This window comes from Pelobates fuscus, chromosome 13 (assembly GCF_036172605.1).
Source record: "Pelobates fuscus isolate aPelFus1 chromosome 13, aPelFus1.pri, whole genome shotgun sequence".
Lineage (NCBI taxonomy): Eukaryota > Metazoa > Chordata > Amphibia > Anura > Pelobatidae > Pelobates > Pelobates fuscus.
In genome coordinates, this window is record NC_086329.1 from 21,511,680 (window position 1) to 21,525,416 (window position 13,737).

The following is a 13,737-nucleotide window of genomic DNA, read 5'->3' on the forward strand; positions in this document are numbered from 1 at the left end:
CCTCAGTTAGCCAGATAGACAAGTTTATTATTCTATCAGTGCTTTCAGAAAACCTTTCAAAGTAGAGTATTATATTTTCTTGAACATATTTTGTGCTATTATCGGCTGTATATCTGGATTTGTGAAAGAGGGCTTTTTTCTGTTCCCTCATTCCATTCCAATGTAGTCTGTGTTTAGTATCAGTGTGACAAAGAAACTGAAGATAATGTTCTCCAACTGTTACTGGAAGACTGAACCATCTACCCCTTTTCTGAAGAAGATCATACACTTTGCTCTTTGTGCCATTGGTTAAATAGTGAACTGGTTAAAGGCATTCTTGCCTCTCTACATAAGAGGTCATGGTGCTACCTAGTCCTCTATAGGAAGAAAATTGTGTGAGATTTGCAGACACTGGATCTTCATTATTTTTTATGATGGCTAGGGCATGCATCATTAGTTTTATAGTGTGTGCAGCTTGTGTGCTGGAAAGCGACAAATAGCAAAATCTAGGTATAACATGTTAGAGGGGAGTGGATGAAATGAGAGAGGGGAGGCAGCAAAGTTTTATAGGGGATGGGGTGGAGCAGGAAAAGAATAGTCAGGGTAACTGAAGGGAGAATATTGAGTTAAAGTGGTAGAGACTGAGTGAGCATATATTGGAGGATATGAAGAGAGAGGGCAAGATATGCTATTTTAAATAGAAAGAAAGGGAGAAACAGAGGAAAAGAGAGATTGAGAGAGGGTGAGATCAAGAGATGGGGTAAGACTAAGCTTGCAGTTAAAACAACTAGTCATAAAAACTCATCCTCAAGTAAAGGAAGAAAAAAGAAGGCCACATTTGTAGAACAGCAAGAATTTTTAGCCTTTTACATAAATATCCAGCTTAAATAAAATTAAAAAAAACCAAATAGCACAAACTTGCAATGCTTGTAAATCAGTGTGGACATTCTAGGTGTATACATACAAATTTGAAGGTATGTCACTTTTAAATTTGGTACTCAATTGCATAGATTCAAATAAGAATTTCTTGTGGACAAAAATAATAATCTAAAAGACACATACCACATGTCCTGAATCAAACTAAATTATTATATAGCAAGTGGAGAAGGAACCTTAAGGCGAGAAAAACAAGTAGCAAGAGAGGAGAGAACGGACAACAGCACAATTAGCCTGTGCTTTGGTGAGCTAATTGAGCTGTTGTCCGTTCTCACCTCTCTTGCTACTTGTATTTCTCTCCTTAAGTTTAAAGACAATGCAGACATGGACCCTTTGCTCACGGTGGCTAGAGGGATATTGGCTATACCTCACTGGTGATACCTTACAAGGTTGAAACGATCGTCTGGGATTGCTGAATCTCTCGTGCATAGGGAACTTGCTGGCATTTTGACTACGGGTGAGACCAGTCTGATATGCTTCAGATATGTTCTCCCTGTAATGGCACAAGATGAGCTAAAACCAGCTTGAGATCTGAGCGTGGACCCACTGAAGGGCAGGCTAATTGAGCTGTTGTCCGTTCTCACCTCTCTTTCTTTTTATTTTTTCTCCCTGAGAAGGAACCTTAATTTATTCACAAAAGATTCTTTAAGATCCTTGTGAAAAAAGTTGGATGATGATCTGCTGTGTGAACAACCAATAACAAGTTGATCACATCTTGTTGAGAGCCAGTCTATCTACGACGATTTGAGTAGCACACCCTGTGGGCACTGGATCAAAAAACCCAGACAGCTATTTTCCAATTAATTTCACAAAGCAGTCCGTCTCGTCTTTTCGCATAATGTAATCCCACCAGCCCCTAAGGGAATGTGCATGATAAACTGATGAGATGCACATGAAGGCTAGGACTGTGGCATGGTCGCTTTTGGTTAATGAGGGCCTTTTAACCCTCTCTTTCCAGGGAGAAACATAGAGTGATTACCCTTTTTCCTGCAAACTGCATTGCCTAACTGTGTTTTACTACGTGGGGCTGTCCATTCCAGTCAGGACAAGGTCCCTTCTTCCTAGTGCCATCATACCACTATATTCAAGCAAATCTTGAAAAAACTTAACTATTTTTCATAAACTAACACACCTAAGAGTTAAAAAAATTATCGCTATATTATTAAGGTCTCCCCCTTTTAGACAGAATGCAATAACAAGAGGAAACAAATAATCACTGTGCAAGAGAAAAAGCAAATATTGTGCCTCAAGGCCATTTAATATTGATAATAGCAACCTATATTTTGCTGGAAGTTAAGATCCAATGGGGCCTATCTTGTCTCATACTAATGATTCTTCTGTGACATTACCTGTTAGCGCACTCCCAGGTGTGGGTCATTTTGCCTTTTTCCACACATACCATAAACCTATGTAATTCTGCGGCGTTTTGAATGCTGGTCAATGCAAAAAAGTGGCATTTCTGTGACTTTGTTCTGGCACCACTTGGCATTGCAGAAACTATACTGGCCAACCACTTCCTTTCAAGGCCCATTTAAACCCTCTCTGCTTTGCCATGGTTTTTCCTTGTGGTGATCAAAGAGTGTTTTGTTCCATATCTGTCCCATGTATTTTAAATTTGGCTAGTTACTTGTACTTTCTCCATACAGTGTCCCTTGACCCTGGCTTGGTTATCCATTTGTGTGCCTGTGTGGCATTGTTGCTCTACGTTTGCTTCCAGACTCTGCTCTTTGCCTGTTTCCTAGACGACTATCTTATCTATCTCTGTGTTAAGCTCGGCCAGTTCTAAAGACGGTTAATACGCCGCTATCCATTCTATATGAGAATCTTAGTTAGCTGTGATCTAAGTTCTGCGTGTCGGGTCTGGTGCCAATTACAATTATATGTAAGCCTTCCTTATTTTCTTTAGTCTTCAAATGAAATGCCATTAGTTTAAATGTTCTTATTTATTGTCAGTTTACATTCGTGCATTACTGTTGTGGCTTTGCAGGATTTTTCTGCACAGCAAAAATAAAGAATAAAAAAAAAAAAAAAAAGGGTCTTCTTTGTAATATACAAACACCTCTTCCCTGTATTCAATATACAGTTGTTTTATGCAAGTATCTTAACCTATGTTTCAACTGCCTGGGATACTCATAGCTACCATTTCCCCCCCTCTACACACAGGTACTGCTCGTTTGATTCTTTCCCCTCCTGTGTTACCTGCAGCTGCATCTCTCCCCTAGTGGCTCACACAGATATTTCTCAACCCTTTAAATAAGGCTCAATATCTTGCCATGTAATATGCAGATACTCCCATGTCTGCAACTGTGGCACGCTCATCTATTTCTTATTGTGTATTTGCCCTTCTTGCCATTGGATGGCGCTGTTGTAGACTCCTTTCTAGGCTTGTTAATACTTTGTAATTACAGATCTTCTTGAGCTGAGGATTTCTTCTAATCTTATGCTTTGAAAAAAAAAGCCTGATTATTAAAGAGCTTGTTCTATGGTGAGATGCAGAGGCTATTTCTCTGCTGCACCCTTTCCCAGCCACGTGTGCCCTCGGAGAATCTCAAATCGGACTGGGGGTATTGGAGACTCACGTGTCATAGCAGGGGTTAAAATAAGAATTGCTTCTCTCGCCGTGTTTCCTTACAAAAATGGGATTGTGAGATTAAAGGTGTATTAACCGCGTGCTTAAATTAATCCAAGCAAGACGTGAATAGCATGTCTATGAATGCTTCATCCTTACTCCACTGCATAGCCCCATATCTCTATAATACACTGTATCATCCTCTTACTGTACCTCCTAGCAGCGTGTGACACACTGCATCATCCCACACTGTATTGAAATAGGACGTGTTCAACAATGTGCAGTAAATACAGAAACATTCAATGGAATACTATGTATTAATAGGCCCCACAGAGACTGTTAGGGTAGTTAACCCCCAGCCAAGCTGTTAAGAGGTTATCCTTTAACCCCTTAAGGACCAAACTTCTGGAATAAAAGGGAATCATGACATGTCACACATGTCATGTGTCCTTAAGGGGTTAAAGATTCTCTTGTGATTAAAGGGCCACAACCCCTTTGGGGGATTTAGCTCTTGCATTTTTACAGTTATGTGCTTTAGAGACTCTGTTCAAAAGAGCATGATTAGCATTCCAAAGCTGACAATCTGGGGTGTGTAAATGCCTGATTAGGGGGTACTCAATTAATATTGGTTCATATTGGAAGAAAGTACACATGATTAGCATTCCAAAGCTGACAATCTAGGGCAGGGCTGCCCAACAGGTAGATCACCAGATGTTATTGAACTAAAACTCCCATGATGCTTTGCATGCCTTTAGAATGCATTTAGAATGACAAAGCATCATGGGAGTTGTTGTTCTACAACATCTGGGGATCTACCTGTTGGGCAGCCCTGATCCAGGGTGCCTGATTAGGGGGTACTTTATTAATGTTGGTTCATATTGGAAGAAAGTACACTCCGACTAGTGTAGTCATCAGGTCTACCAGCTGCACACTATAGATTTGGCCCATGAAAACATTGCTGGACAGGGCTTGATGGTCTTCCCAGTTGATGTTATAAAATCTTTGGTTAGAGATCAGACGTAGAATACGTAGGTGCTAGAGGAGGGGTAATATAGAGGAGCATATTTTGAAGGTTTGGAGATGTAGTGGGGCAGATGTTAGGGGTTGGAAGATTTAGAGAGACAGAATGTTGGATAAGGAGGAAAAATAAGTATGTGTTGAATGGTAGATATAAAGAGTGTGAATCCTTTGACCAGCAAGATATAAAAAGTGGCTATTGGAGGATGCGCTAAAATTCTTTACATTAAAAACTGGCCATGCATCTATTTTTTTTTCTTTTTTCATAACAAATGCAAAGCATTGATCAATGACTAAAAAAAATGCCAGTAATGTTCTTGTTTCTCATCTCTACCTCAGACAAATAATATGTCTTTTTCCTGATTTATTCCTCAGATTCTCCTTTACGCCCTCTAGTAAATAGTTGCATTACATCCTTTTCACACTTCATAGCTCTTCTCAAAAGGGAACATGCTCAAAATGAGAATCACACATTCCCAGCGGCTAGAAAGCCGTACCAGCTCAGGTCAAATACCTACCCAGCTAGCATGCCCCACCTTCCATAAAACACATCCCATCTGCTTACCTGTCACAAGGGTGCCGCAGTCCACAGTCTCTAAGCATGTGTACCCAATGTTTAGGCAGATTGACTATTGTCACTCAAAATGCTTCTAATACTGCCTGAGTGTGAAGCTTACAGCCTTAGCCACATATGTGACAATCACTCTTTAGTAGATCGACCACAAACGAAATGCATGCATTTGATTTTGCATTTTCAATTGTGGTTATATCTAAAAACAGCTTGCAAAACCTGCGGAACTCTTGTCTGCTGCTTTTGCAAGCCCTCCCCCTTTAACTCAGCCCAGACTTTCTGTGACTGTCCAATCACAGACTTCCTAATGCTCAGAAGTTGCCAGAAAGTAACAGGACTGGTTGTCTCATTGACATCCAAGGGGGTGAATTTATGAAGGTGCCAAGTTCTATTGTAATCTACGTTTTTGTAAAATGTAAAAAAAAAAAAGAGAACACACTCTTCACACAAACTGAGGGTCTATAGGGGTCAGGAGTGGTCCCTTTAAAGGGTTACTTTAAGCAGTATAACCACTATAGTCTGCTGTTGTGGTTTTGATGTCATACCCTGACTCGATTCCCTGGTGTATCATAAGATGTCCTGCTGTATGCAAGTGTTCTATTATATATATTTAAAAAAAAGGGGGGGGGGGGTGAGAATTAGGGGCACACCCGGAACATGCAGGTGATTTTAGGTAGCCTTAATCTGTATTTTGCTCAAGTGTTTTACAATCAACATTTCTCAGAGGAGCAGAATTTATGTTGACATTTGTTGTTTTTCTTTGTCTTTCAGAGGCCTCCATCCTGAGCTATGATGGGAGCATGTATATGAAAATTATCATGCCAGTTGTGATGCACACTGAAGCCGAGGATGTCTCTTTTCGCTTCAAGTCTCAGCGAGCCTATGGGTTATTGGTAGCCACCACGTCCAGAGACTCTGCCGACACCTTGAAGTTGGAGCTAGACAGTGGAAAGGTCAAACTCACTGTCAACCTAGGTATTGTATTAGCCCTTCCTATGTCCTGGGAGATGGTGTTGTGGGTTTCCTGTCAGTGTATTTCTTTTCACCACATTTGGCTGCATTAAACTGCATTTTACCTGCATGTTCCTATTCTGGAACAGCCTTGAAATAACCCGGCGATACAATGTAATCAGAGGGGATTTTATGGCTGTTCCATATTCCTGTCATTACCCTTTCCATCGCTTACCAATCGATGTTGTGGGGAGGTTAGTGTTTGGACTATTTGATGCAGAGGGTGGGTTTAGACTGTGCTGTGTAAAGGTTTGATGTTTCAGGTTTGCCGTGCGGGTGTTTATAAGTGTAGAGTATGTTTTGTTTAGACTGGGTACAGGCTGTGTTATGTGGAGGTTGAGATGGTGTTGTGTGAAGGCTGAGCTTTAGGCTGTATTTCGAGAAGGTTAGATTAGACATTATTGTGTGCAGTGTGGAGTTTAGGTTGTATTGTGCAGAGTTTTGGCTTGTCCTTGTTGCATGGAGGTGAAGTTTAGTCTGTGTTGACTAAAGTAAAAAAGACAACTGTCACTTAAAAATTTTTTTTATTATATTATTGCTTTTATTATGTTTTGAAAACATTGAGTGGAGGTTAGGAATTGTGCTGTAATGTGTAGAGATTCGAGCTGTATTGTATGGAATCCAGTGCTTGGACTGAGCATTGTGTAGATTTGACAGGTTGTGTTGTTTAAATGCTTAAGGTGCATTTTGTCGAGGCTTGGGCAATGCTGTGTAGAGTCTAGAGCTGGGGTGTTGCACTTGTCCCGAAACAAGTCTTCTTCAACCCAAATGTCCATGTTGAATCTTAATATTACGTTTTGAAAAATCACCATTGTCGGTGATTCTTGTAGATTAATATGATAATCAGTAATATGGACCCAGACTGCACTGCTTAGGGGCTATGATCAAGCCTTTAGAAGGTCTGTGTTGTATTATAAGAGGTTTGGACATTGTGTAGCAGCTGGAACCAGGACTGCATTCTGCAGAGACTCCCCTGTGTTAGTATTGGGAAAGCCTAAATCCTGAACATTTGGTAGGCACGAAGAGTGATATTAAGGCTCAGGTAGAAGTTCATACAGTGTTATGGAGGGAATGGGATTGTATTGTGTTCAGGCTGACTTCTATAAGGTCTGTGTTGTTTTGTATTTCTTTTTTGTATTCTGCATATTCAGGTTCTGTTCGGTAGCAATTAGGGCATGTAAACAGTCATACAGTAATGTGTAGAGGCACAGCCTGCTCTTTGTAGGAGATTGTGGCCGTATTGTCTAGTAGTTGGAACTTGGCCTGCATTCTGTAAAAACTTTTTATTAAAATGCTTTAGCTCAGGTTAAGGATAGCTATTGTGTAGAATGTTGAGGTCTTTTTCGCAGAGGCTCGACTGTGTTGTTTAGAGTTTAAGGCTGGCCTTTGGCAGCTGTTCCCATATTGTTACATTTCCATGATCCATGTTTTGTCAGTATTCCCACAGTAACAACATTGGATAATCCTACATTTGTGAACCGACGGGCTGTGTAGGAATGGATTATGCAACCTTTGATGTTGAGTGCATTATGTAGAGGCTCATGGTGATCTGCGGAAGGCTTTACTAGGTGTATTCAATAAAGTGTCAATTTCGAAGGCTGGTGCATTTCATTATAGAATGTTAATGTGATATATTGTTTTCTCAATGTTAGAACGGGGTGTTGTAGAGCCTGGCCTGTTATTATATATTTCTGTCTAGAACTGCAGTCTCCCAAGGCTGGCACTTTATTGGACGCATTCGGTAGAGATTGACACTGCAGTTAAATTGAGGATGGTGCCCTTCTCTGCACCAGCTGTTTTGCTCTGCCTGTCTCCAGTATTCTCTCTCTGATCCATAGATTTTTATGCAACTTTTTCCGAGTACCCATGTTTGAGAGCCAATTATGGTTCTGTAGTCTGTATATGTGATCAGATTTCCAGATAGCTGAGCCTCACGTTTACTATTGACAGGTCTTTGATCAGTAACTGTATTGGGAATCATATAGTAAAGTACAGTTTGTCTAGAAAAAAACCAAATTGTCCCTTGTACATTGCTGGGGTGGTTTCCTTTCGCTCTAACCCATATTAATGTGTTAATTCACCTTTTCCTCATGCCTTTTCTGTCGCTTTTCCCACCCAAAACAGTCTCTGATAAGTGACTGCACACCAACCAGCTTATGGTCTGTTTTTTTCCGAAGTGTGCCATGTCACATGTCTCATACCCTGAATTAATAGTTTTTATCCAGGAGGAGTGTGGCCCACTTGAGGGTGCTGAGACTGTGTTGGGTCTTTCTTGTTTTCCTGCAGTCGGTTCTCTGTGCAGTGTGGTGTTATTTGTGTTGCCTTTGTGCTTGTCTTTCTTCCTTTCTCTCTCTTTCTCTCCCTGTGTTTTTAAGTTTATTAAACCTGTTCCATCGGCCATGTTACTTCAAAAGATGGCACTCACTACCCTTCAAAGGCCTGAAGCCTGCGGCCCGTACAGCAAACAGCCTTGAGAACAGAGCGTGCTGAGCAGCTTGTAGGGGGTGTGCGAAAAGCCCCGCCGCTCTATGTGCTTAGCAGCAATCATCACGAGACAATATCTGATACCAGATATAAAGGAGTTGAGCCTACACCACCAGCACAGTTACCCCTGTTACTCACAGTCATGTCAGATGAAGATCAGAACACCCAACCTTAACATTATTGTTTGTTTGTTTTTACCACATCCACCCACCCTTTAAGGAAAAAAGAGCATCTGTTATTGACACTGTGAGGCCTGTCCCTCATAGATACTGCACTGCTGGAAAAAAAAGAAGCTCTAAATAGCATGTAATTATCTTCTTTTCTGATCATTTCAAATTCTCTCTTTCTTGATCACAGTTCACTTTGAACATGTCCTTTACATGTTCTTTCACAATCTGATTATTGTCCTTTTATTTATTTTTTTCTTTCATCATTGTCTCCCTCCATCTTGATTCCGGATTATCTCTCGTCTCTTTGACCACTTATTTTTCTCTCTCTTCTTAACCAATTCTCCCCCCCCCCTCCCCGTTTCTATTCTGTTGCTGTTTCCTTTCCTGATCACATTCCTCGGTCACCTCTCCTTATCAACTCTTGCCATGTCGATTCCCACTTATCCTTATGTTTTGTTACAAGCCTTTTCACCATTCCCTTTATGAGCTCTCTCGCCATTTCCCGTCACGTTCCTTCCTTTGTTAGCAAGGCTGAGGTTCTGATTTTCTCTCACATAAGCCCTAACTTTTTGCAAAACATTTTTTTAATCCATTTTTGATGCACTGCCAGACCCCTTTTTTGTGACGCGTCCCCCCACTGTCAGCTGATCTCACAGGTTCTCTGAGGCTGTTTGCTCCCACTTTTCTGTTGCGGTTGACGACACACAGCAAACCTAATCGCACGAAACAACAGAGAGCCAGAAAATCCACCTTGGGTTAATGTTCTTTGCCTACAAAACACAGCATCAGAGCCATATACCATAATGCTGTGCCATAGTACGTTCCTGTCTGGGAAGGTGCCTTCAATCTTACTTGAAGTAAACTACAATTAACTACTAAAAAGATACAGTTTCACATTACTGACCAGGTTACACCTACTGCTTTGATTCCATCTACACATATTTATGGCATAGAATCTTATAGCTATTTCTCCTAAAAATTCTGCTTGCTCAAAACAATGAGGAGAATAATATTAAACATATTTATATTTTGGGAGATAATAATGGGGACGTTTATTAAACACGGCCAACTAAAACCTAGAACTCAGGTTCTCCTAGATTCCTGCTGCTCGGAGTCTGTAAGAGTGAATGTACCTTTAACCAATGCTGGACTGTTTGCTCATTTTCAGAGTAGTTGTAGCTTTCTTCTCAAATCCCTCACCCCTTACAGCTCTCCAATGCCACCGTCAGCAGCCTAAATGGGTCTTGGAGGGGGAAATACTGGGGATTCCCAGATTCTGTGCTCCTTAACTATGCTAAGACCCCAAATGCTTCCCCTTTGGAGGTGACTATTACTTCTGGAGCAATGTGTTCGTGCGGTTAGTCGTTTGTACGTGGCCATTTTATAGAATTGTACAGTCCTTCACACATTAGGCTTGGCATGCCAGCCTAGGACACATCCTTACATTTACCCCACAACCTCCACATACATTGCACCATTTTACTTGTAAAGAAGACCTATAGTGATACATTGTTTACATTTTATATGCCATGAATTTCTGCAAACACGCAGGCTCTCTCAGTACACCCACACCCGATGATTTCACATATAAAATGGCCACTATTGTTGCGTGTGTCTGTCCCCGGAAGGGTGGACTTAACTGTTTTTGGATGACTGCAGCTGTAACCTTGAAGGATGCGATTTCATCTTTCATTTATTTTTTCCCATCTAGACTGTATCAGGATAAACTGTAACGCCAGTAAGTTTACACCCTCAAATCTCATTTTGTTCTTTCTCTCACTTTTCTTGTATAATTAAATCTGAGCTATTGTTTGCATTCTCTTGGTGCTTTTTGGTTGTTTTGGTGCAGTTTTAAGATAAACAATTCTCAACATTGATTGACAGTATCTTTGAATTCTCTGTCTGAATCCGTGGCTGTCATGGCTTGCATTTTAATTATAGTGCAGGTACACTGACACCCAGTGGTGATTGTGCAAACTGCAGCCATATATGCATTTGCAACCAATATTGTCATTTTGCCTTTATTTTGGACAGATAATTCAGCGTTAATGCTGCTCAATGTAATATTATCTACACTTTGCATGCTATTTTTTTTTTACTGATAAAATATTGTTTATTGCTGTAAATTTGAACGTGTTTGGATATCTTGTAATAGGCACCTAAGCCAATATATTTATCTCAGTTTCTTCCTGATGGTACATATAATTTGACCATCTCAGTGCAGTAAGTTTCCAGCTCAAATTACTCAAATAACTCACTTAAAGGTTGTAAAGAAACCCTAAATTGTATATATTAATACACAGAGACAGTTTCAGGTATGGGTGGAGAAGTTCTCCATTACTGACTTTTCACTTATGTGAGAGTGAGTGTGAGTATGGGGAGCAGTTTGACAGACACTTTCAGATCAGATTCAAAAAATGTAGTCAACTGAAAGAAGGCTGCTGGATTTATACAATGTATCTCAAGGGGACTCTTGTTCCAGCAACAGATGAACAGGTAAGTGCCTGTGATTAATCAGGAATCTTAAAACATATGTACATTTGTGTAAAAAATAGAAGTACACAAGGTCCAAAACACCTTGTAAAAAATGAAATGATACCAACCAAAAAAGAAAATCCAAAACATGTTAATGTAAAGATCAAATCAGGAAATAAATGCATACAGTGCCTTACAAAAGCAATCACATCCACTGTACAGAGCTATATTTTGTTCTCCAGAACCTTATCGCAGACTTGTTATTCACATCTTATCAGTGTTCGTGCTTTTTATTTTCTCCAAAAACTATTGTGGTTTCCAGATATGTGTTTTTTTTTTGTTGTTTTTTTTTTGCTATCATATGCCAGTTTAATTACGCACAAGTGGACCCCTTTCAACTTGTTTTTCAACTTCCGTGGGCAATTGGTATTATATCAATAGGGATGAATGCAGCAAAGAAAGAAATTTTATTGTATTAAACTTTAGTAGCAACAATTTTTAAAGTGATAATTTGAAGTGATATGTTTATACTATTCAAAAAAATGCATACATTCATTCTGTTTGTGGATTAAAATACTAGAAAGTGTGCCAATGTCCTAGGGGTGTGAATATGTATTGCATGACATTTGTTAAAGCCACAATCAAGGCTTTCTTATTTGCTCCATGGAGTCTAATGGTGGGTGGAAAAATACAAGGTAGATGACAAAAGGGCATAGTACAGAGAGGAAATACTTTGTGTCATGTATACGCTCCGATACCTTTATCGAAGATGGAAGTTATAGTACCAGACTGAAGCAATACAATACTTACCCACAACCCAAGAAACTCTGAATGTAAAGGTGGTGGTGATGGGTTTCTCCTCTCCCCTCACTGCTCCTTTAAACCTCTTCCCATCCCCCCCTCCCCTCTCTTTCCCATCATCATTTGAAATACATTCAATTCGCCATTTCAAACCCTTCTCTGCTAACATTGCTGTTATTTACCGCCCCCCTGGTTCCCCTCTTCTCTTCCTTGACCACTTTGCTGCCTGGCTACCCTATTTCCTCTCTTCTAACATTCCATCCCTAATTCTCGGGGACTTCAATATTCCTATAAACCCACCTTTGACCTCTGCAGCAACTACTTTCAATTACTTCCTCCCTCGGGCTATCGCAGTGGGCAAATTATCCCACCCATGTAGCTGGCAATACCCTTGACCTAATCTTCACTTATGCTGCTAGACTGATTTTCCTCTCTAGTCGTTTCTCTCACACCTCACCCCTCTGCCAGTCCTTACATTGGCTTCCTGTATGCTATAGGAGTCAATTCAAGGTACTAACTCACACCTATAAAGCACTGAACAACTCTAGCCCCTCGTATATCTCCTCACAGATCCATAGGTATGTCCCTTCTCGGTCTCTCCGCTCTGCCCGTGACCACCTCCTGTCCGTTGTCCACACCCGTACGGCCAACTCACGCTTGCAGGACTTCTCGCGGGCGGCTCCCTTCCTATGGAATAGCCTGCCTACCGCCATCAGACTCTCCCCTAGTCTTGCATCTTTTAAGAAGTGCCTTAAAACCCATCTCTTTAGGAAAGCTTATGGCCTCCAAGACTAACCCTTACCTCACATACCTGTCTCTTGCCCTCTCCTAAAGGGCAGCCCACCTTATTTGATTGCAAATTCCTGTCCTAATGTGTTTTACACCCACCTCCTATAGAATGTAAGCTCGATTGAGCAGGGTCCTCTTCAACCTATTGTTCCTGTAAGTTTATTTGTAATTGTCCTATTTATAGTTAAATCCCCTCTCATAATATTGTAAAGTGCTACGGAATCTGTTGGCGCAATATAAATGGCAATAATAATAATAATAATAATAATAATAATAATATTGCCACTGCTTCTACATGTTTACAGACTGTTCCAGTGATGTTACCAAAACATAGGCCTTTTTATCGGTTAATGGCTTTATATAGTGGATAAACAGAGCAATGCCTGATGTTATACACTTGGGGACTGTAAGGCAGAAGGGGGATATAGAAGATTTATACAGTATAGATAGAGAGGGAAAGGATGGATGGAGGAAAATAAAGGTTAGTATTGATAGGAGAAGATCATCAAGAACCATATCTTCAGTTTATTTTGAAATGTGGAATGGTCCTCAATTGTTCTGATGGCTAGGGGCACCGTGTTCCAAACCTATTTTTGCCTCCTTAATTCGTTTGACCCTGATAGGTACTGCTCTTGAGGAAAGAAGATAATGATAGAAAAAAAAAAAAAACACTCACTTCATACGTAATCTGTTTGAAGGATGTGTATTTTTTCTTTTGAGGCCAGTGCGATCTTTTGACTTCGCACGAGATGTGCTTGTATTTCAGTTTCCTGGTAATGATATTTGCTGTAGTGCTTTGTATTGCCTGTAGACATAACTTCCTCACACATAATGCTTCTACCGGAATACTAAGAAATCACACGCTTTCTTGTCACTTGACTGCCACAGTCTAAACACTGTAAAGACTACATTGATCAACATACGGTAGTAAAAAA

At 40.4% G+C, this 13,737-nt stretch overlaps 1 protein-coding gene across 7 annotated transcripts in view; it reads left to right on the forward strand.

The window, feature by feature from the left end:
• NRXN3 (neurexin 3) overlaps window positions 1–13,737 on the forward strand; it is a 532,717-nt gene that overhangs the window by 158,396 nt on the left and 360,584 nt on the right. For 5 of the 7 annotated variants that reach the window (XM_063439595.1, XM_063439596.1, XM_063439597.1 and 2 more), the window contains 2 exons: window positions 5,844–6,047; window positions 10,449–10,475. In XM_063439595.1, coding sequence (XP_063295665.1) covers window positions 5,844–6,047; window positions 10,449–10,475 — 231 coding nt within the window. The remainder of the gene's footprint in view (window positions 1–5,843; window positions 6,048–10,448; window positions 10,476–13,737) is intronic. The other 2 variants (XM_063439600.1, XM_063439602.1) reach the window with 1 other exon arrangement.